The following is a 19,678-nucleotide window of genomic DNA, read 5'->3' on the forward strand; positions in this document are numbered from 1 at the left end:
ACCAAAAAATATCATAGAGAACTGCAAAAATATAAAAATACAAATTCAAATTCAAATTAAAGTTTAATCTCTAAATGTACGTCCTTTTTGGTTGATTTAGCCTTGTAAATGGAAAAAAATCACTATTAACGCATTTCTGTCCCTGCTTTTGAGTATCATGATGATGAAAGGGGTGACCTACCTACAACTACAACACTTGGTTTTCTCACCTCAAAAAAACCACTTCTTATTAAAAAAAAATTAAAAATCTTTTCCTTTATTTTTTATTTTAAATTTTCCAAATTTAGTTTCTTTCAGTAGAATAATGCTTGTGTTGGTTGCTTCCGTTCCCTTCAAGTACGGATTAATGAAGAAGAAAAAAATGTGAACAAGCCTTGATGAAACCAAGCCTGAACCCTGAAGTTAGTAAGTTACAATGACATCTTGCTAGTTTCTGGTTACTCTGTCTCATTCTTCATCTCTACCTCCTATTAACTCTTCCTTTGAGTTCCATCCTTCTATTAATCGTCATCATCATCTAATTAATCAAACAAAAATTATACTGTATTTTTAACTGTGGGTCCCAATTAAACCCCTCCTCCTCCCTTCAATATTTCTCATGTTTTGTTTTCTTGATAAGTGTATCGCATCTAACCAATTCCTTCTCTTCATAAAAAAGACAGAAACTTGAAGAAAGAACTCAACCAGAAAAGAAGAAAAAAAAAAAACCTCTCTGGGAATCTGGTGAGCAACTCGAGCAGAGATCGCAATACAGCTGACGGGTAGGCGGAGAAATGAAGCCCAACAGTACAATGATCACAACAACAAACAACACAAAGCTGATTCTACTGCACCCATCGATTTACAAACAGGGAGGATCTCATCGTTTATGGTTACTAGCTTTCATATCTTTCTTCACATTTGCATTTCTTCTTACACTTCTCAACACCAGAGATTCTTACACAGGCAATATCAACAGTACCATAAGAACAGGAGGAATATCAACCAGAGCCTCTTCTCTTACATCTGAATCTTCAAATTTGCCAAAATCACTAGCTGATACTCTTCTTCATTACGCTTCTAAATCAAATGATACAGGAAAAATGACAGATTCAGAACTAAAGTCAATTTCTCAGGTTCTGAATTCATGCCCATCTCCTTGTAATTTCCTTATATTTGGGCTAACACATGAAACCCTCCTCTGGAAAGCTCTGAATTTCAAAGGAAGAACTGTTTTTGTTGATGAGAATGAATATTATGTATCCCATTACGAAAAGAAATATCCAGGTATTGAAGCGTATGATGTTTCGTACACAACAAAGGTAAGTGAAATGAAACAACTTTTGATATCAACAAGAGAACAACAGAAGAATGAGTGTAGACCGGTACAGAATCTGTTGTTTTCAGAATGTAAATTAGGGATAAATGATTTGCCAAATCATATTTATGATGTGAGTTGGGATGTTATTTTGGTCGATGGTCCAAGAGGGTATTCTCCAACAGCTCCTGGTAGAATGTCTGCTGTTTTTACAGCGGGGGTTTTAGCAAGAAGTAAAAGAAACGGTGCCGGAGATAGGAGTACCCATGTTTTTGTTCATGATGTGAACAGAGAAGTTGAGAGAGTGAGTAGTGATGAATTTTTATGCAGAGAGAATTTGGTTGAATCAGTGGATGCACTTCGTCATTTCGCACTTGGAAGAATGGATTCTAAATCAACTCAATTCTGTACTACTCAAAACCCAACTTCTCAATCATCTTCTTGAGAATAATTGGAAAGGAGGATAAACTGTGATTATTGTTTTTTTTTTACTTTACTCTGTATTAGTTTTTGTTTACATATATATGAGCCCGTTCTTGTAATTGAAATAGAGTTTCAAATTGGTCTTCAAATTTCAAGATTTGTGTTTTAAGATCAATTGTGATTAGAGATTGAGAAAAACATGATGGTGTCGGTGACCAAAGAATTGTACTACGAATTTGCTTGGTTCGTAAATCACAACTTTAAACTTTTTGATTTTTTCTTTTCATTTTTTTTGTTATTCAACTTATTCTCTAGTTTGGCTTTAATTGGATCACGTGAAAATGAAAACATGTCGGTGGAGGAGGAGGAGATGGGAATCGGATCACGTTATGGCTCGTCCTTGGAAAGCACCCACACTGCCTGCAGCAGGCCAGCCCAGGTTCAAGGGGGTGTGGGCGCAGTAGGTGGTCAGTTGATGTGTCACACTCACACGTTGAGGCATTCAAAATGTCACGACTTTGGCTCTGGGTATTGCACAAGATTGCATAAGTTTGCTTTCGAGTCCGGTGACTGAAATTGAGATGTGCTTATCGGTTGGCGCAGAATGTCGGCTCATTTATGTAAACCGATGTTCTTTTTATGTTTTTGCTAGTATACCCTTGTAAGAATTGCAAACAATTGTCTTTGAGAATTTGTAAGGTACATCGATTGGAAGAAAAAAAAATGATTGTCTTGAAAATAACTCGGTAACTGTTGATTTCAGTGGAGAGTGTGGAGAGACTAATAAACATTCACAAGTTTTAAAATGTGGGTACTGTCTCAAGACTTCTTCAACGATTTGCACTAGCAGCTAGCCAGCATGTGTCAATACCAGGTCGCCCATTCAGAGAAATGTTGGTTCTATTCATATGAGTTGCATCACTCAAAACTAACGCCCTAAAATTGCATAATTCACACCTTGCCAAGTGTATTTCAAAAAACACCGAGCCGGACATTATATTTGTTTTTTACGATTTCTGCTTATTGTTGAATACACAGACAACAATTCTTGAGAGAGATCTGACTAGTTCAGAAATCATATCTTATATCCAAATCCGAAGTCCATATCATTAGTCAGACTGCAGACCTGTAATGGTAACCATATGCTGTATTTTGGGTACTTGATCGAGAGAGAAAAACAGAGGATAAAAGACAGAATTTAACCATACCACAGTAATATGTGGGAAGCAAAATGGTTTCTGTATGGAATCTGTGGATTGACCATGTCCATAATTTGTAGGTCCTATTTGATTTTATCATCCACGCATCTAGAACTTTTCCAATTCGGTCCCTACGTCCTAAAAGAGAATTGTCCTGCGTACTGTAATTCTATCATCAATGGAAAGGACCTTATCTTAGGTTCTAGCATGTCTCACTGTGTGTTGGAGTTTCATTTCTTACAAAAACCTTCAATGGACTACTTCTAGAAATGCAGAAGCTGGAAACACTCGACTAAGGCTGAAGAATTATACCAGCAGCCTATGCCATGATCAAAGTTTCCCACCTTAAAGAATTGTGGGGAGAAATTTGAAGGGAATTTAAGACGGTCTATATTGTTTGGACTGACGGATGTATATTCAACATTAGTCAAAAACTTGATATGAATTCTCTAGACGAGTGCATCTCATATCAGGCTCAAGAAAGGTTAACTGCCGCTGTGATAGACACCACAGAAACAGGTTTCACTCTCACTTGGTCCCGGCATTTAGCCAGGATGAGCATATACTTACTACATATCTGGTTTAGTCCAAGAATCCATTAATCCAGGAAACAACTAGTGTTGCTAGACATTTTTACTACATGCTCATATATGATGACAAAGAAACCAACTAGTCTAAGGATGCTCCTTTATGGTTTCAATTCCAACCAACACACACACACATAAACCAGTTGCATATTAAAACATGAAATTCTATTATTCTGTCGAATTTTGCTTCTTTTTGCACTTCACTTATATTGGCTATGGTTTCAAGAGAACCAGCGTAATCAAATCGCAAGGCTCGAGTAAATGCACAATAGTACATGGAAAAGTATATAACAAGTTCAATCAAGGAAAAGTATATAACAAGTTTAATCAAGGAAGTCAGAGCTTGGGTAAGGTCTGATTGCCGGCCATAAACATGGTTTATGTTCCATGATCTGAATTATAAATTCTAAATTCTAAATAAGGTTCTAAAACAACAAAAGCAAAAGCATGAAGTAAATTTCAACTACAAAAGTTCATGGACTAACATGTGAAGAAGTTCAATATCAGCAAAATCAGGGTTTGTTTCGTAGATCATAAAGATGCTCATTCTGTACATGAAACTGCATCACTGCCGACTATACTTGTCGATCAAACCTGCTACTTAGATTTGGATAGCGAAAAACTAAAAAGACAGTGCCTATCATGGTCACAGGTAACATGGAGCTGCCTAGTTAAGTAGTTAGTGCCCAATGGACCAGGAGAATCTTACATTTAGTTTAAGAAAATAAAAATGCCCAGTGGCAAATTAGACGACACACCTGGGATTAAATCGCATCAGAATAGAAATCGTTGGATGGGTCTGTTTGCTTGGTTGCTTGCCCTGTTTGTTTACGAATAGCTTAGGATGATTAGTTGTGTCCCTTACTTCCTTACTTGTCCATGTGCCAGATTCTATCAGATAGATTCTTCTCTGCCTTTCAGTGATAACTTGGTAAATGCATGTGCCCCTATATTAGGATGTTCTTGCTCCCCTTCATGAATCCTAGGGTTAAGCGATACTAAACTCTCCAGGTAAGTTTCTACACTGCAATTTTGTCCCAGAAAGTCGCGGATCTTGGAAACTTTAGATTTTTGGGGAACCGGGACCAGGTCATATGTAACCAAATTAGTATAGTATAAATAATTTCTCTGAACAGCGAATAAAACTTCACCATTCTTGAATTCCCATAGTAACTTACTATCGTAATAATTTACCTGACCGTGACCATCCATTAAATCTTTAACTGGGATCTGCCCAACATATAATTTATTCCAGGATTCTCTCTTTTCGTAATCATTCATCACCCAAACTTCAAAAGTATGATAAGGATCATATACTATTAAACAAAGGCAACCTCCTAAAACACCCAATGTCTTGACCCTATTATGACTCTCAAGATGATTAAACTCTTCAACAATTTGTGTACTAATTGGAACTTCCCTGAAATTATCGCCTCCAACATCAAAAGAAACAATACATTTAGAATACCCACTAAAATCAGAACTCGATGGATCTCGGCTTGCTATCCAGTGAGGAGTTCCATTAATAACTGTTGCAGCTTTACAATAATCAGCATCTAGCTTATAGGGAACGATGTCGGGTAAGATTTTCCACGAATGCAATCCCAATGCATATACCTGAACTTCAGAACCATAGTAGACTGGATAAGGAGTAATAGCAAAGACTGGATAAACTTTCACAATCTTGTAATCATCGGTATTGGAATTATAACCAAGCCCGTATGTAACTGCGGCTTCTTTTCGGATTAATTTTTTATCATAAGCTGGTCCATACTTGACACTTAGAATTGATATTTCCTTGAACTCTTTGGTAGATGGGTTACAAAGACAAAGACTCTCCTCCAAATCATCTACAGACGCGTGCATATCTTTAAGGCAACTCAGCAAAATCAAACCATTGTAAGAACCACGAGTTCGATCCCTAAATACGGATACTTAACCAATTGAGATTTGAATGGAGAATCAATGTGTACATAGCTACCCTCAGATGCTGATGATGATGTGCTTTCTCTTAATAGCAAATTAAAATTAGTTGAATTTGATATTGAGAAACAATTAAACTTCCCACTTTTCTTGCTATGGTTAAGATGTTCTTTAATAAAATGAGGGTCTTTGAACTTACTTTCCCAGTCTTTGCAAATGCATCGGAATCTACATATCGTCTTTACCGGTAACCTTGAAAGAATCTCATCCATAACACCGTCGGGGAATACGCTCGGCATTTTTGAAGCGCAAATTCAACGATTTGTTCTTATTCTGAAAAAATAAATCAAATGTCAAAACAGGAAAGAAAACCGTCACTGCAATTTGGATGACTATCAACTATCAACATCCAAACTTGCCACTCAACATTCATTTCTAGAAATTGATAATGAGTTACTGTAATTTACCACAACGGACTCAAAACAAGCACTTTACAGATAGGAAATATTAATAAAACAGCCTAACTAAAATGATATGTCAGCTGACAGTTTAAGCGTATATCAAATTATGATCAGTGATGGATGAATATGCTTTAGGTGGTAATATTTTTACGCATGCAAATCTTTGTATGGACTTGAAATTGTGTTTGCCAACAAGTTCAAATACGGTAGAAAGTTCATAAAATATGAAAGACCCAGTCATATTATTCGTAAACTGAAACCCGAAAACCACTGTACAAAAACTGTCGCTAGATGGGATTCTTTGTGCAAACCACCATGAGAGGGTGTTGTGATCGGCAATCTAAGATTTCACTGACTAGTAACTCCTACACATGGAAAATGGAACTAGAACCAAACCAACACTAGAATCAAGTCTTGGAACCAAAAGTAGTAGTTGCGGAAACTCGCTACACATACAAGGGCAAAACGCAACAAGCAGAGGTGTCGGCTATCAATACCACTCACATTACTGAAATTAGAAACCTTGACTTAGACAATCGACATTTTAATAAGAACTTCTGAATTGGAGTATATTCTAGTAATTTAAAGCAAAATCTATTAAGACTCAGATATAAGGTTATTCAACCATGGCATGCTCTAATTCCTCTAGTCCTCAGATGGATATAAAAACCATGATTCTGTGACCAAATGGAGAGAGCTAGTATTTTCAACTACAAATTTAATGAATCTAACAATGGATGAGCTTAAAACTGGATGATTAGTGAGTGGTCTCAGAATAACCTAACAGATTAAATTGAAAAGCACATGCTAATCACTCGTACATAAATAACCTAAAAAATGATACAGAGGAACATCTCATAAACCCTAACACAAGTAAGACGAGAATAAATGGAAAACCAATTCTAAAGAAGAGAAATACAGTGATACCTGAAGATTGCTCGCCTTAAGAATACCCAAATCTTCTTGACAACAACACCCTTAAAAGTACCCTTTGGAGCAGCAGGAGTACTACACGTAGTGGTGAAAGAATACCCAAATATTCTCTCGCGGCAGGTGACTGATAGGACTGAGGTTTGACACGGTTTAGAATGTTCGAACAAGATCAACCATGGAAGACCTCCATCTCTGGTTTTTCTTCTTTACAAAAATCGAATTATGAGATGGTAGAAAAACCGGAAAACATTTTCAATCTACGTTTTGTAAGAAGGGGTAGTTGAGTCATTTTAAATGTTTTCCTTCGGAGCTCGATCGTTGCATCACTCGGTGACCTCTTTGCATATCCATACATGACATTACTTCTGTCGGATGTAGTTTGCTCATGTGGAGGGTCCCTGTTGGACTCGTTTCCCATCCAAATTCAGTTTTACTCGAAAGATACAAAAGTATATAAACCCTATACACACATGGAAGTAACATCAGCAAAGTATGAACGAGAAGACTAAGATGGACGACAACGGAACCATGAATGAAATAATGCCGCATCTCCCTGAAGAAATTATCATCGAAATCCTTTTGAGGTTATCTCCTAAATCTCTCTCAAAATTCAGGTGTGTGTCAAAACCATGGAGTCTACTATTTAATAACCTTAACTCCTTAAGCTTATTGAGATGATAAAAAATAACTTTAGTATCATGCTTATAAGTGGTTACGATATGTACTCTGTAGATAAAGAATCATTATCATCATCATTACCTAGTAGTATTGACAGGATTCATCGCCCACTCGTTGGTATTTTCCGTAGGATTAGTGTTGTGGGTTGTTGTAATGGCTTGTTTTGCATACGCGATACTGGACATCATGATTTTAGTTTATGGAACCCATCTACTGGGGACTGTAAAAGAGTACCAAGTCCACCTGGTGATCAATTTCAAGTTGGTTATCCTTGGAATGGCCATGAAGGGATGGGATATGGGTTTGGTTACGACTCGAAGACCGATGATTATAAGTTGGTATGTTTTATAAGCTATTTCAACTTGAAGCAATCCGAAGATAAGATTTATTCACTTAGATCGGATTCGTGGGAACAATTCAAACGAACTCAGGATATCCCTTGGTTACTATCTTCCCGATCACCCAGATACGGGGTGTTTCATAATGGAGCTCTTCATTGGCAGTCATCTTCTTCTTCCAAAGCCTTAATTGCTTTAAACATGAGTCACATGACAGATGAGCTTACCAGAGGAATCTCACCACGAATCTTCAAATGTCGAGAAGTTCAGTGGCACTTCATTTATTGATGTGTTGGATGGGTGTCTTTGCATGATTTATTGTAATGCAAAACTTGGTTTTGAAGAATGGTTGATGAAGGGTTATGGAAAGAAAGAGTCATGGACTAAAACTTATAGCATCTCAAAATTGACATCACTTGAAATCGGAAGTTTTGGGGGCTTGAGAAGGATCGAGTGTTTAAAAAGAACACTAATTTTGGGCATGCCTAAAACTTTCAAGGCATACAAAGGACTAGTCCTAACTTGGGTGACCTTATAAGGGGTATCCTATGGGGTGGTTCAATTACCTATATGTCCTTAAATTCTCTAAATTACTACTAATCTATCCCTATCCCTAATACAAAAACCTATAATCAATAAACCAAAATCAGTTTCATATCCCTAACCCCTTCTTCTTCCTCCTCCACAACAGCCGAACCCTTCTTCTTCCTTTTTTTTTCATCGTATCATCGCGGAAATTTAATCGTCGATCCGTGAAAATTTAGTCGACGATTAAACTCATCTATATAATGGTTCGCCGTAAGCCAGTATCTCGTTCTAATCGAGCGATTGAACAACCCATTGAAGAAGAAGAAGATTTAGGAGTGAAGAAGAAACTCAAAATCAACCGGAAGAAGAGATTGAAGAAGAACCAACTCCACAAATGAGAATAAGAAGGTTAGTTTTACAAACCCATCTCGTATTTGATGTTTTTGATTGGTTTGATTGATTTAATTCGTCAAAATCATGTTTCTGCGGCGGTTACAGGGTATGGTTCAGCGCAAAACAAATCTTAGATGTGCGCCGAGCTGTTCTTGAAACTGAACCCTGAAAGTGCATTTGAACGGCTCGGCGTATATCTGAAATCCGTTTTGAGCCGAACTTGGTGACACAGAGACTTATATTTAGGATCGGCTTATTCGATGGTGTTAGTTTTGTGCCGAATATGTTTTGTGAATTTCAGAAATTTTGCATGTGCGTAGGATCGGCTTGTATGGTAGTATTAGTTTTGTGCCGAATAATTGTTGTTTGAATTTCAGAATTTTTGCATGTGTATAGGATCGGCTCATATGGTAGTACTAGTTTTGTGCCGAATAAATGTTTGAATTCATAAGTCTAGATTCGGCTTATTCAATAGTATTAGGGTTGCGCCGAATATCATTGTTAAAATTTCATAAATTTTACTAGTGTGTAGGATCGGCGTATTTATATGATATCATGTTGCGCCGAATACATGTTTGAGTTCATAATCATAGATTCGGCATATTCGACGGTATCGGTTGTGAGCCGAATATATAGGATCGGCTAATAATTTTGCATGTGCGTAGGATCGGCTTGTATGGTAGTATTAGTTTTGTGCCGAATAATTGTTGTTTGAATTTCAGAATTTTTGCATGTGCTTAGGATCGGCTTGTATGGTTGTATTAGTTTTGCGCCGAATAAAGGTTTCGATTCATAAGTCTAGATTCGGCTTATTCGATAGTATTAGTGTTGCGCCGAATATTATTGTTAAAATTTCATAAATTTTACAAGTGTGTAGGATCGGCTTATTTATATTATATCATGTTGCGCCGAATACATGTTTGAGTTCATAATCATAGATTCGGCTTATTCGACGGTATCGGTTGTGAGCCGAATATATGGGATCGGCTTATAATTGTTTTGTGGTATGAGCCGATCCACTCTCTGTGTAAGCTAATAAAAATTTCAAGACATGATTCGGCTCATATGTGTTATTTCGGGTAAGCCGATCCTTCTTATTTTCTTACAAGTTTTTGGATTTCCAAATCTCTTTGTTGTTCGAATTAGTCTTATAACTTTCATACTTGTGTCAGGACCAATGCAGCTACAAATAGGAAGAAGATGGAGATAACACCTTCTACTTCTAAAACTCCTGATCCTAGAGGAGGAGGTAAGAAAAAATTGGGAGAGGGAGGTAGAGGAGGAACTTTAGAAGAAGTAAGAATTGAAAGACAAGTAAGAATTGAAAGACAAGAAGAAGGAATATCTGAAGATGAAAAAGTTTATGATAATCAAGAAGTTCATCAAGAAACACAACCCCAAGGAAAACCCAAGAAAGACAAGAAAGGTAAGAAGGTGGCAGAACCCGAGAAAGAGAAGAACGATGATGATCGACGGATCACTGGTTTACACATTCCTGATGAAGATGACGTAATTACACCTCGATCAGATGGTTTGCCTCATGGTCTTCCGGAAGATGGAGGAAATGTGTTGATTGGTTATGCCGATTCTTGGGCGAAGAGAATTTATGAGACTCCTGATCAACCGTGCAGTCCGAGTATTGAGACACCAGAGGGCAGCGGAATGGAGTCTTGATGAAGAGGTTCCTGAGGTGATTGCTTACGTACAAGCCAGTGCTTTATGGCCTGCTATCAATTATGGACATAAGGAATATGATAGTGTGTCGGCCTCTGCATTTACCGAGCGCTTTTGTCCAGAAACTTACACATTTCAATTACCTTTTGGAGATGTCAATCATTCCTGATGAGGCTAGTAAGATTACAGGTCTTAAAGCAAGGGGTGTAAGTGTGGATGCTGGTTTTTATGACATGAGTTGGGATGAGCTATACAATTTGTACCTGGAATGCCTTGGTTGGGGTTCAATGAAAACTGAGTTGGATTTTGTCGATCAGTTAAAGATGTCGATACCGTTTTCATACCAGGTGGCAGAAATAAGAAGAATAAGAATATCAAGTTGACTAACTTGAAAAGGAGTTTGAGAACACAAAGGAAAGAGTCACACAAGGTTTGTTGATAATGGATCCCGTCAAAGTGAAGCAAACCGGAACTGCCTACTTGCTTTATACTCTTGGTAGAGACATCTTTCCCGACACTACCGGAAACAAGGTAAATGATAATTATCTCCAATTGGTAAAGAATTTAAACTTGTAACAAGTTTGCTTGGGGAACGGCTACGCTCGCTTACCTGCTGGACCAACTTTCCACCGCGTCTAGGTTGACAAGTACAAACATCGGAGGGAACTTCACTTTGCTCCAGGTAACTTTTGGGAGTTCAGAGTATGGTTCGGCTTATAACCATAAAACCTTTTAAGCCGAAGTTTTTTCTTACTTGGTTCGGCTTATAATACTTGATCCATATAAGCCGAACAGTTCTCTGAGTTTGCAAACTTTAGTCTTACTTTGATGTTTCCAAGTAAAACTTGTTTCTATCAATTCAATTCCTTTGATTTTTTAATGTGGTTCTTTGGATGCAGGTGTGGATATATGACCATTTCCCAATTTTGAACTTGGCCAAAGTATTTGAGAAAGATGTCGATTATGTTGATACTGAGCCAACTGCAGCACGGTACGCGTACGAGGACTCCAAGAAAAGGAACAAAAAGAAGTTGGTGGCAAGTTTGAGAGAGACGTTAGACTGTCTTGGTGTTGATGATGTCGCTTTTCAACCATATGAGAATGAAGAGAAGAAGATGAAGTTGTTGAAGATGAGGATATGCCGGTAGGTATGTATCATGGGCTATTGTGGTATCCCGATGGTTATGTTATATACGATCCTAGGCGAGTACTCCGTCAATTAGGATGTGTCCAAAAGGTTCCTTTGTTTGACGAGAAATTCAGGTTGTTACCAAAGAGTGGTAAGGGAACTAAAAGCACCACTTCATCTTGGGAACCAAAGTATGATCCTGATCCCACCGTTAAGTTTTGGAATAATTTAGACAATCACACATTAGATGCGTCCAAGTTAACACCTTTACTTGATGATCCATGTGAAGAGGATCCGGGCTATATGGATTGGTATAACCAAATTTCTCATCCCTTAATTATCAATAAGAAAAGGCAAAAGATATCTGATAAGGGGAAGGCGAGGCCAATCAAGATCACCAACAAGTCTACTTCCGAAGATGTAGTCAAGGCTTTCAAGGTTATGGTAAGAATGACTTCACTTTATACTGTTTTCATATATTAGTTATGGTAAAAATGTCTTCAACCTCATGGTTATAAGTTGTTCTCAATGAAAAATAGGTTGGCCGCGGGTAGGGAGATGTTGAAGAAAATGAAGGCCAAACTTGGTTGCAAAACAACAATGACCGTGGAAGAACAAAAATACCTCATCGACAAGTGGGATGCAATCATCAACAAATGACAAGGACCCGAGGAACCCGAACAAAGGCCTACCACTAAGAGGTCTCGACAAGTTGGTGAAGGTACAAGCCAAGTTGGTGCTACCGTCCAACCCGGTAATGATGCGTCGGAAGATGAAGACCAAGGTGGAAGAAGAGGTGGTCGTGGAACTAAGAAGAGGGGTCGTGGTTAAATGCCCTTTTATGTACACTTTTATGGTACACTTTTTCTTAAGTTTTAAGTACACTTTTATGGTGTTGCAAACACCTTTGCTTTAAGGTGATGAACTTTGTTTTTAATGGTGCTGGGATTGGGTTATGGACACCGTAAATTTCATGTTTTAATGAATAGCTTAATAGTTATGTGCCGAATTTACAGAGTTCGGCTTATCCTCTAATGTTAGTTACACGCCGAATCATTTGTCCTTCAGGTTCGGCGCATTCGATAATCACATTATATGCCGAATTATAAAAATTTACAGGTTTCGGCTTATACGATATCCTCAATATGTGCCGAACCGCGAACAATATTTTAACCCAAAAATTAACAAATTCATGTTCGGCTCAGACGATAATCATATTATGTGCCGAACCTTGAACATAAGAGGTTTCGGCTGATACGATATTCTCCATATGTGCCTAACCAGTAACAATATTTCAACCCAGAAATTAAAAAAATTATGTTCGGCACATACGAATTTGGATATGTAAGCCGAATTAGTAATGATTCTATTCCGGGCTATTCAGGATGTTGTTCGGCTTACCATGAAACTTTCATATAAGCCGAACTAGTGTCTAGCAAAAGGGTGGGAATTGGAAATTATAGGTTCGGCGCATGCAGTAAACAGATTCAGTAAGCCGAACCGTTCATCAATTGGTAGATTCGGCTCATAGATGTGAGCCGAACCTCAACCTGTTTCGCCGAACCATGATTCATAATCTAAGAAATCAGCCATTTGGGAATCATTGGTGTAGTTGATGTGTATTTTCCTAGGTTTTTTAGATGATATATGACCCTCCTCATCCTCCATTGAATCAAGAATTATAATTTTCTCACTTTCTCCTTCTCTTTCTCTCCTTCTTAACCAAACCAAAACTTTGATTTTTTTTTTCCTCATATTTTTCATCTAAACAACTCTTATAATTCTGAAAATTATCTTAATCTCTAAACAAAATAATTAATCACTAATCAAGATTATTAACACTAATACGTAAAGGGAAGATTTGCCATTAAAAAAATTTGGGTTAAGGGGTTATCTGATTTTGCTATTCAACAAACTTTTTTGTTTTCATTCAGTATGCCTTGAAAGATTTTGGTATGCCCAAAATTATGGTTCTTTAAAAACTGGAGAGATTCTATTAGAGGTTTATTACACCGAGAAGAATGGGTTTTATAAAGAGGCTTTGGTTTTATATGATCCAATGAATGAAACGTCCACTGATTTGAAGCCTGATACGGGTACATGGTCTTCAAATTCACTATCATTCCATAGTTACGTGAAGAGCTCGGTTTCAGTTTTCACGGGTACTAAAGCATGCTAATTATGACAGAACTTATGTTGTGTTTGTTGGGGAATTCAAAATTTCCAAGAAATTATAATTCATGGTATTAAAATTAAAAATTTCGGGATTTCTGTAATTTGTTCGTGTGTTTGGTAAAACAATTAAAATTCGAAGGATTCGTAGAATTTCTTATTTTTAAAGTGCATGTGTTGTTTGGCATTACCCTTAGAATTTTAAAATAGTATATATATGAGATTTAGAGTTAGAAAAAAAAATAGGTATATAAATCTTTTGATAAGTTTCCCAACAAATTTTAGGGGGAAGGGTCAGACTCCACCATATGGAGGATTTGGTGGAAAAGTGATTCCCATAAAAAACGTGATTCCAGAAATTTGATCAACCAAACGTACCAACATAAACATAATTCCACCAAGTCTCGTGAACAAATAAATCCCACCTTTAAATTCTGCATCCAAAGCCACCATTAGTTTTTCCAATTTAGCATTGACATCATAATATTCGCTAATGAAAATTAGTAGTTATGTGTATATGAAATTTTTTATAATTATCCCCTAGCTTTCTTCTTATTGTTCAGCAGAGTAAAAAATTGATCAGCTTTGATAATACATTTATACATTTTTAAGCAAATAAGCAACTTTTTCCAAGATATCTTGAGACATGAACAAGGTTATAACCTGTTTGGATGCTTCTCCAAAAATCAGATATAAAAATAATTGCTCCACAAAATCCCGACTTTTTTGTTTATAGAAGTTTTTCTGAATTGTGTTCATAAACTAACTTCTGACTATGTTGTTTCTAAAAGTCGAAAATAACCTGTGAAGTGTTATTCAAACAGGCTATTAGTAGTTAGGTCTTCTTGAAACCATTGAATTCCTAAAATAACAAGTTTTTTCTTGTTGTAAACTAATTAGTATATAAACAACTGCTTTGATTCTTATAAATACACTTTTAAGATTGCTAGTGTTTGCCTTAAAGCCACGCATTCTCTATTTTAACCGTAGCATTTTTATCGCTTAGACACACCAATAATAGCTTAACATGGTCAATTCATGACAATTACGATGAATCTGTAACAGTGTGACTAAGTACTTTTTCAAGACACGTCAAATATCTTCATTGTGGTTATTGTTTATTTTTGGACACAAAAAAATCAGGTATACTAAGGCGTTGAACTTTATAAAAGTCTAATAAAAGAATTTCAAGGTAGTTAATATTTAATTTTAGCCACTACCAATATCAATTATTCACCTTTGATGGCGTTTATTTTTTAGCCACTCAAAAATTATAATTTCCGCAGATCTAATTATCCTTTGCTCATCGTAAAAAGGAGAGGGTACCACGTACAACACCAACTTTTTCGTTCTGCAACTTATTTGGACAAAACTCAATATAATTTCAAGTATATCTAACCAAAGTCCCTTGAATATTATGTACGTAGAGTTTTTCTCTTTTCTATTCCACAATCAATATGTATAGACCAAAGGTTCGTGTACCTGATTGTGTAGATGAGTTCTTGGACGATCTCAAAAAATCAATATCCAAGATCAATCTAGTCGTATCAGAAGTCAGAGGATTTGAATTCTAACAAGCATGAAACTTGCAATATATCTTTCAAGATAAGAATTCAACAAGAACGAGTCTTATTTTTAATCTCAATTAATAAGGAATTAAACTATCTAGATTGATTATGTGCTACTTGTGTTATTCCTATGATAAAGGTAAAACAATATAATGAGGAAAAGGAAAAACACAAGATACCAGAAGTTTTGTTGACGAGGAAAACTACATATGCAAAAAAAACCCGGGACTTCGTCCATATTTGAACACCATACTGTATTATGCCTATACATACACTAGCCTACTATCATCTTTCATACCGGAATGTGGTTGAGACCGAATTAACCCCCCAAGCAATTCAACTGCAGCCATGTTCCTTTTACATCATAAACCTCACAAGGCTCTACGCACTTGATTCCCTTAGCTGACGTCTTTTTCATCTTAAGAGTTTCTTCAACCTCAGTGAAGACTTTGGTACCTATCTACCTCTAACAGATAAGCCAATTTGATTTCCCTTTTGATTTTGCAATATAGGTTTGGAAATATGCCAATAACTTGCACTCAATTAGATGGGAAGCATGGATTCTTAACCACCTATCAAGAACAGTCCAAACAAATCAAAAAATAGTTTGAATAATTATCTTGAGGAATCACAAAGTCTAAGACGAAGGGAACTTTGTGATTTCTATCTATCTCGTTCCTGATCTGAGATTACAAAACTCAAATATCAATAAGAAAAAGATCTGGATTCACAAACTATCATGTAAAGGGTAGTCTGAACAGACTTCGCGAATCCATAAGTGAATTTTTTAAGTCATAACCTAATTATGTTTCTCAGAAGAAACCTAGGTTATAGAGGAAGACTCTAAATTTTCAACTAGGATAAAAGAGTTCCATAGGTTAAGAAATCTTGTTGCATGAGTCTCTTTATTTACAGATTTTCAAAGCTCCATGTAGCTTTGAATTCAAGGTACGGTTGCTTGGAATTCAAGCAAGCAGTTTCTCAATTTATATAAAATTCTTATTAGGAATACATGTAAACATGTAAGATGCCTTCCTTGAAATTACACATGAGAATATGCATTATGGTCCAGGGTTCTGGAACCATGCGCAATGAGTTCATGTTGGCAAGTACGCCTATGAATTACAAGCATAACTGGTATTCAATAACACTTAAGACTGAAACCATGATCCACAATCTCAAGAAATTTTGTGAAAAAAAGTTATCATGGAAGTGTCCACGAGATTTGTAGCAAAACCGAACATATTTGTTGTTAGAGCATTGCTCGGTCGAACTCACAAGTGTTGATATCTCAAGCTTGTTGTCAAATTTAGTTAATCAAACTATATCTTGATTTCTAATCTACATTTAGTCAAATCTAAGATTAGGATAGGAGTGTATAGTTTAGTACCAGATATCACTACGTTCTACGTTTGAAGGCGAAGATCAACCAAAGTTTTTGGAGAACTTCGTTAACAAAAGGTAAGTGAAGACTGAACCACCTATTTCTTACTTTTTATCTATGAGACTATGTCGCATGACTAAATTAGACATTACATGCATAATAGAAATTTCGAGTGAAGTTTATCTTGTTAATCATTCTCGAAATATCTTGACTAAGCTTAAGAACATTTGTTCATACTTGATGAATTTGGGTTCAAACAATTTATTGTTTATAACCTAAATTGTGATTCAAGATTATCATTTGAAAATAGTCTGGAACAGTGATATGTGTCATTGACGTTATTCAGGAATGTTTCAAATTGATTATTAGAGAGATATAAAACTACTATAAATATGGATACAGGACAACACATGTACCAGCTTACATACTAGCAACTGTTATAGGTCTGGAGCCGTAGTACATGTACCCAGTACACGTACAGGCGTAGCTATAATTCGGTAACAACTTTTGGTACACATACCTAGTATATGTAAACCCAAAAGCTTATGTTGACTCGTAAACTCAGGTTGGTACACATACCTAGTATGCAAACCGGAAAAGTTCTGTAAACTCCCGAACACGTTTTGTCGTAAGGGTATACAAACCCGGTACACGTACCATGACAAAATAACTGACGAACTGGAAGTAAGTACACGTACTTACCCTGACGAATATTTTTAGATGTATCAGTATTATTTCTATGAGATAATCAACGTTTGAACAACTCTCTAAAAACACATCTAGACATAATTGATCATATCATAACTCATGGTTGTGAGTCAAGATTAAAGTCATAACGTGTTATATGAAAATGATTAGGCTTATCATTCGTCTGGCTAGTTTCGGCTAACCTTTCATGAACAAGTCCACTACACCAAATTCTGGATTTAGCAAACCAGATTAGCAACAGAATTAAAGCTGTTGCTAATTAGCAACTAAAAAAGATGTTTCTAAGATTTAGCAACAACTATTTTCTGTCGCGACATTCGCGACTACTGATCTTCAGTTGCTATTAGCAACTGCAGAAAGATCATGCATGCCACTCGTCTGCGTGCCAAGTAACACTCATTGTTATTTGTCTGCCCAAGTCAACTCAACCCATTTTGAATCAGATAGATGAATCCACCCCGACTGCCATATATCTCTAACCCTAGACTTCAGAAATCTTATCCACTCCCTTCTCTAACCCTTCTCTCTATCCAGCCGCAAAAAAGAAGAAGAAGAACAAGAAGAGATAGGAGCCGCAGACGGTGGTAAAAAAAATATACAGGTGCACAGACGCACTGATCATTAAACTTGACGAAGTTTGATGTGACTGGTGAGAATCTCTTATCTAAATCTCAGTGATTTAGTTTTCTAATTCGAATTTAAATCGGTTTTTTGTTGCTTATTGGTTTGATTTTTTTTTTGTTGATTTTGTGTGGAAAAGAGAAACTGTACCGATTTGATAAAGATGGAATTCAATAGAAAAAAAGAGATACTTAAAGCTGAACAAGGCTCGTTATCTTGGTATTATACCTCTCTTTAATCATCTAAAGATTCATTTTTATCCTTACTGTTGAAATCCCTAGAAAAAATTTAAACTTTTAGCTTATTTTTGGGTTAAATTTGTGAAATTTAGGTTTTTTTTTTAATAGATTGATGATAATTTGGTTCTGGGATTTATGTCTAGATGAATTTTGTGATGCCCATGTTGTGAAACTTCGAAATTTAGTGAACATACTGTGATTAAAGCAATCTCAGTGGAGAAAAAAATCGGATTTTTGTTTATATGAATGACCACAAGTACATTGGTCATTGATATAATGTAGTTTAACTTAACATGAATGGATTTTATGTGTTGATGGGTTGTCAGAAACCAGGTTAGAAATTATGGATAGTTGTTAGTGTAATGATAGTAGCTTAATGTGGATTTAAACGATCTCCAAAACGTGCTCGTTTTGAGTGAATTGTTGTATTTAAGTGTTTGGTATAGTTCTACTAACGATGGCGTTACATTAGCTTTTTAATTATTCAGAGGGAATACTTCAAACAAGGAAAAACCGAACAATTGAAGGATATATTGGAGGAAGGGTCTTTGCCAGAGATTGATGACAGAGCTTGCTAGAGAATATTTTAGTTATCAAGGAATAATTGAGACTAAGCAAGAGAAAAAGATGAGTATTTTGTTTTGGAAACACAATATTATAACAGAGCTTCGAGAATTGACATACATGAGCCTTCAACTTGGGTTGGTAAAGGTTAGTAAATTTAACGCTGAACACGTGTAAGTTACCTTGTTTTGATGAATGAAGCATTGTGTTTGAGTATTAGATGTTTAGAGTAGAGAGGTAAGAATTGAAACCAAGTGGTTATGTTTTCGACAGTTTCATAAGTATGTTGTTACTGACATGATTGGGAAGTTAAAAGCTATATCCTAACTTCTTGTGTACAAGCCAGCTTTTACTGGTCAAGGGTGAAACAGAACAAGCATCTTCAACGTTTAAGATTGTGCTGGAAGGAAATCCTAAGAATGTGCCTATGCGCTTCTTGGTCAGGTATGTCGAATTGACAACCTATTGCTCTTCCTATGCATCTTAAGCTGGAGCTTACAACCTTTTAATATTCAATATCCAGCATAAAATTTGCCTGTATTTTTTCTTCAAACTTATTTGTTTGATAAAATTTTATGTGTGCAGGCATGTGTTCAGTTCAGCCTTAACCGTTACACAGAGTCTTTGGACTTATATAATATGTTTGTTCTACGCATTGTGTGGATGTTGCCATCAACATGTATTTACCCTTTTTTTATTTTATCATAATGAGAAACTGAACTTCGTCCTATTTTCTACTTGTTTAAGAGGGCTTTGCAAGTGTTTCCTAATGGTCCTGCAGTTGTAAGGCTTGGAATAGGTCTCTGTCACTACAAACTTGGACAGTTTGAAAAAGCCTGCAAACTTTGAAGCTTCTTAA

At 36.3% G+C, this 19,678-nt stretch overlaps 4 protein-coding genes across 4 annotated transcripts; 3 read left to right on the forward strand and 1 right to left on the reverse strand.

Moving 5' to 3' along the window:
* The first annotated feature begins 605 nt into the window (after positions 1-605).
* Positions 606-2,006, forward strand: LOC113292832 (protein IRX15-LIKE-like). The gene has a single exon (XM_026541675.1). The coding sequence runs from the start codon at positions 774-776 to the stop codon at positions 1,740-1,742; it is 969 nt and encodes a 322-aa protein (XP_026397460.1). The 5' UTR covers positions 606-773; the 3' UTR covers positions 1,743-2,006.
* Positions 2,007-4,009: 2,003 nt separating this feature from the next.
* On the reverse strand, positions 4,010-7,058 carry LOC113292842 (F-box protein At4g22390-like). The gene is made up of 2 exons (XM_026541680.1): positions 6,818-7,058; positions 4,010-5,762 (listed from the first exon to the last, which is right to left on the reverse strand). The coding sequence occupies exon 2, from the start codon at positions 5,370-5,372 to the stop codon at positions 4,401-4,403; it is 972 nt and encodes a 323-aa protein (XP_026397465.1). The 5' UTR covers positions 5,373-5,762; positions 6,818-7,058; the 3' UTR covers positions 4,010-4,400.
* A 463-nt stretch (positions 7,059-7,521) lies between these two features.
* Positions 7,522-8,127, forward strand: LOC113346694 (F-box/kelch-repeat protein At3g06240-like). Its single transcript, XM_026590182.1, has one exon. It carries the CDS (start codon positions 7,522-7,524, stop codon positions 8,125-8,127), a length of 606 nt encoding a protein of 201 aa, XP_026445967.1.
* Positions 8,128-18,882: 10,755 nt separating this feature from the next.
* Positions 18,883-19,678, forward strand: LOC113346703. Its single transcript, XM_026590193.1, has 4 exons — positions 18,883-18,966; positions 19,166-19,263; positions 19,405-19,498; positions 19,619-19,678. Exons 1-4 carry the CDS (start codon positions 18,883-18,885, stop codon positions 19,676-19,678), a joined length of 336 nt encoding a protein of 111 aa, XP_026445978.1.

Source organism: Papaver somniferum, chromosome 1 (assembly GCF_003573695.1).
Source record: "Papaver somniferum cultivar HN1 chromosome 1, ASM357369v1, whole genome shotgun sequence".
In the NCBI taxonomy this organism is placed as follows: Eukaryota; Viridiplantae; Streptophyta; class Magnoliopsida; order Ranunculales; family Papaveraceae; genus Papaver; species Papaver somniferum.

Bases quoted from the DNA above. Each gene is read 5' to 3' on its own strand.
- LOC113292842 (XM_026541680.1), bottom strand. From the start codon at position 5,372: ATGCACGCGTCTGTAGATGATTTGGAGGAGAGTCTTTGTCTTTGTAAC.
- LOC113346703 (XM_026590193.1), top strand. From the start codon at position 18,883: ATGAGTATTTTGTTTTGGAAACACAATATTATAACAGAGCTTCGAGAA. The intron at 18,967-19,165 runs GTTAGTAAATTT...TGTACAAGCCAG, and splicing joins TTCAACTTGGGTTGGTAAAG to CTTTTACTGGTCAAGGGTGA. The intron at 19,499-19,618 runs GTATTTACCCTT...GGCTTGGAATAG, and splicing joins GTGGATGTTGCCATCAACAT to GTCTCTGTCACTACAAACTT.
- LOC113346694 (XM_026590182.1), top strand. From the start codon at position 7,522: ATGCTTATAAGTGGTTACGATATGTACTCTGTAGATAAAGAATCATTA.
- LOC113292832 (XM_026541675.1), top strand. From the start codon at position 774: ATGAAGCCCAACAGTACAATGATCACAACAACAAACAACACAAAGCTG.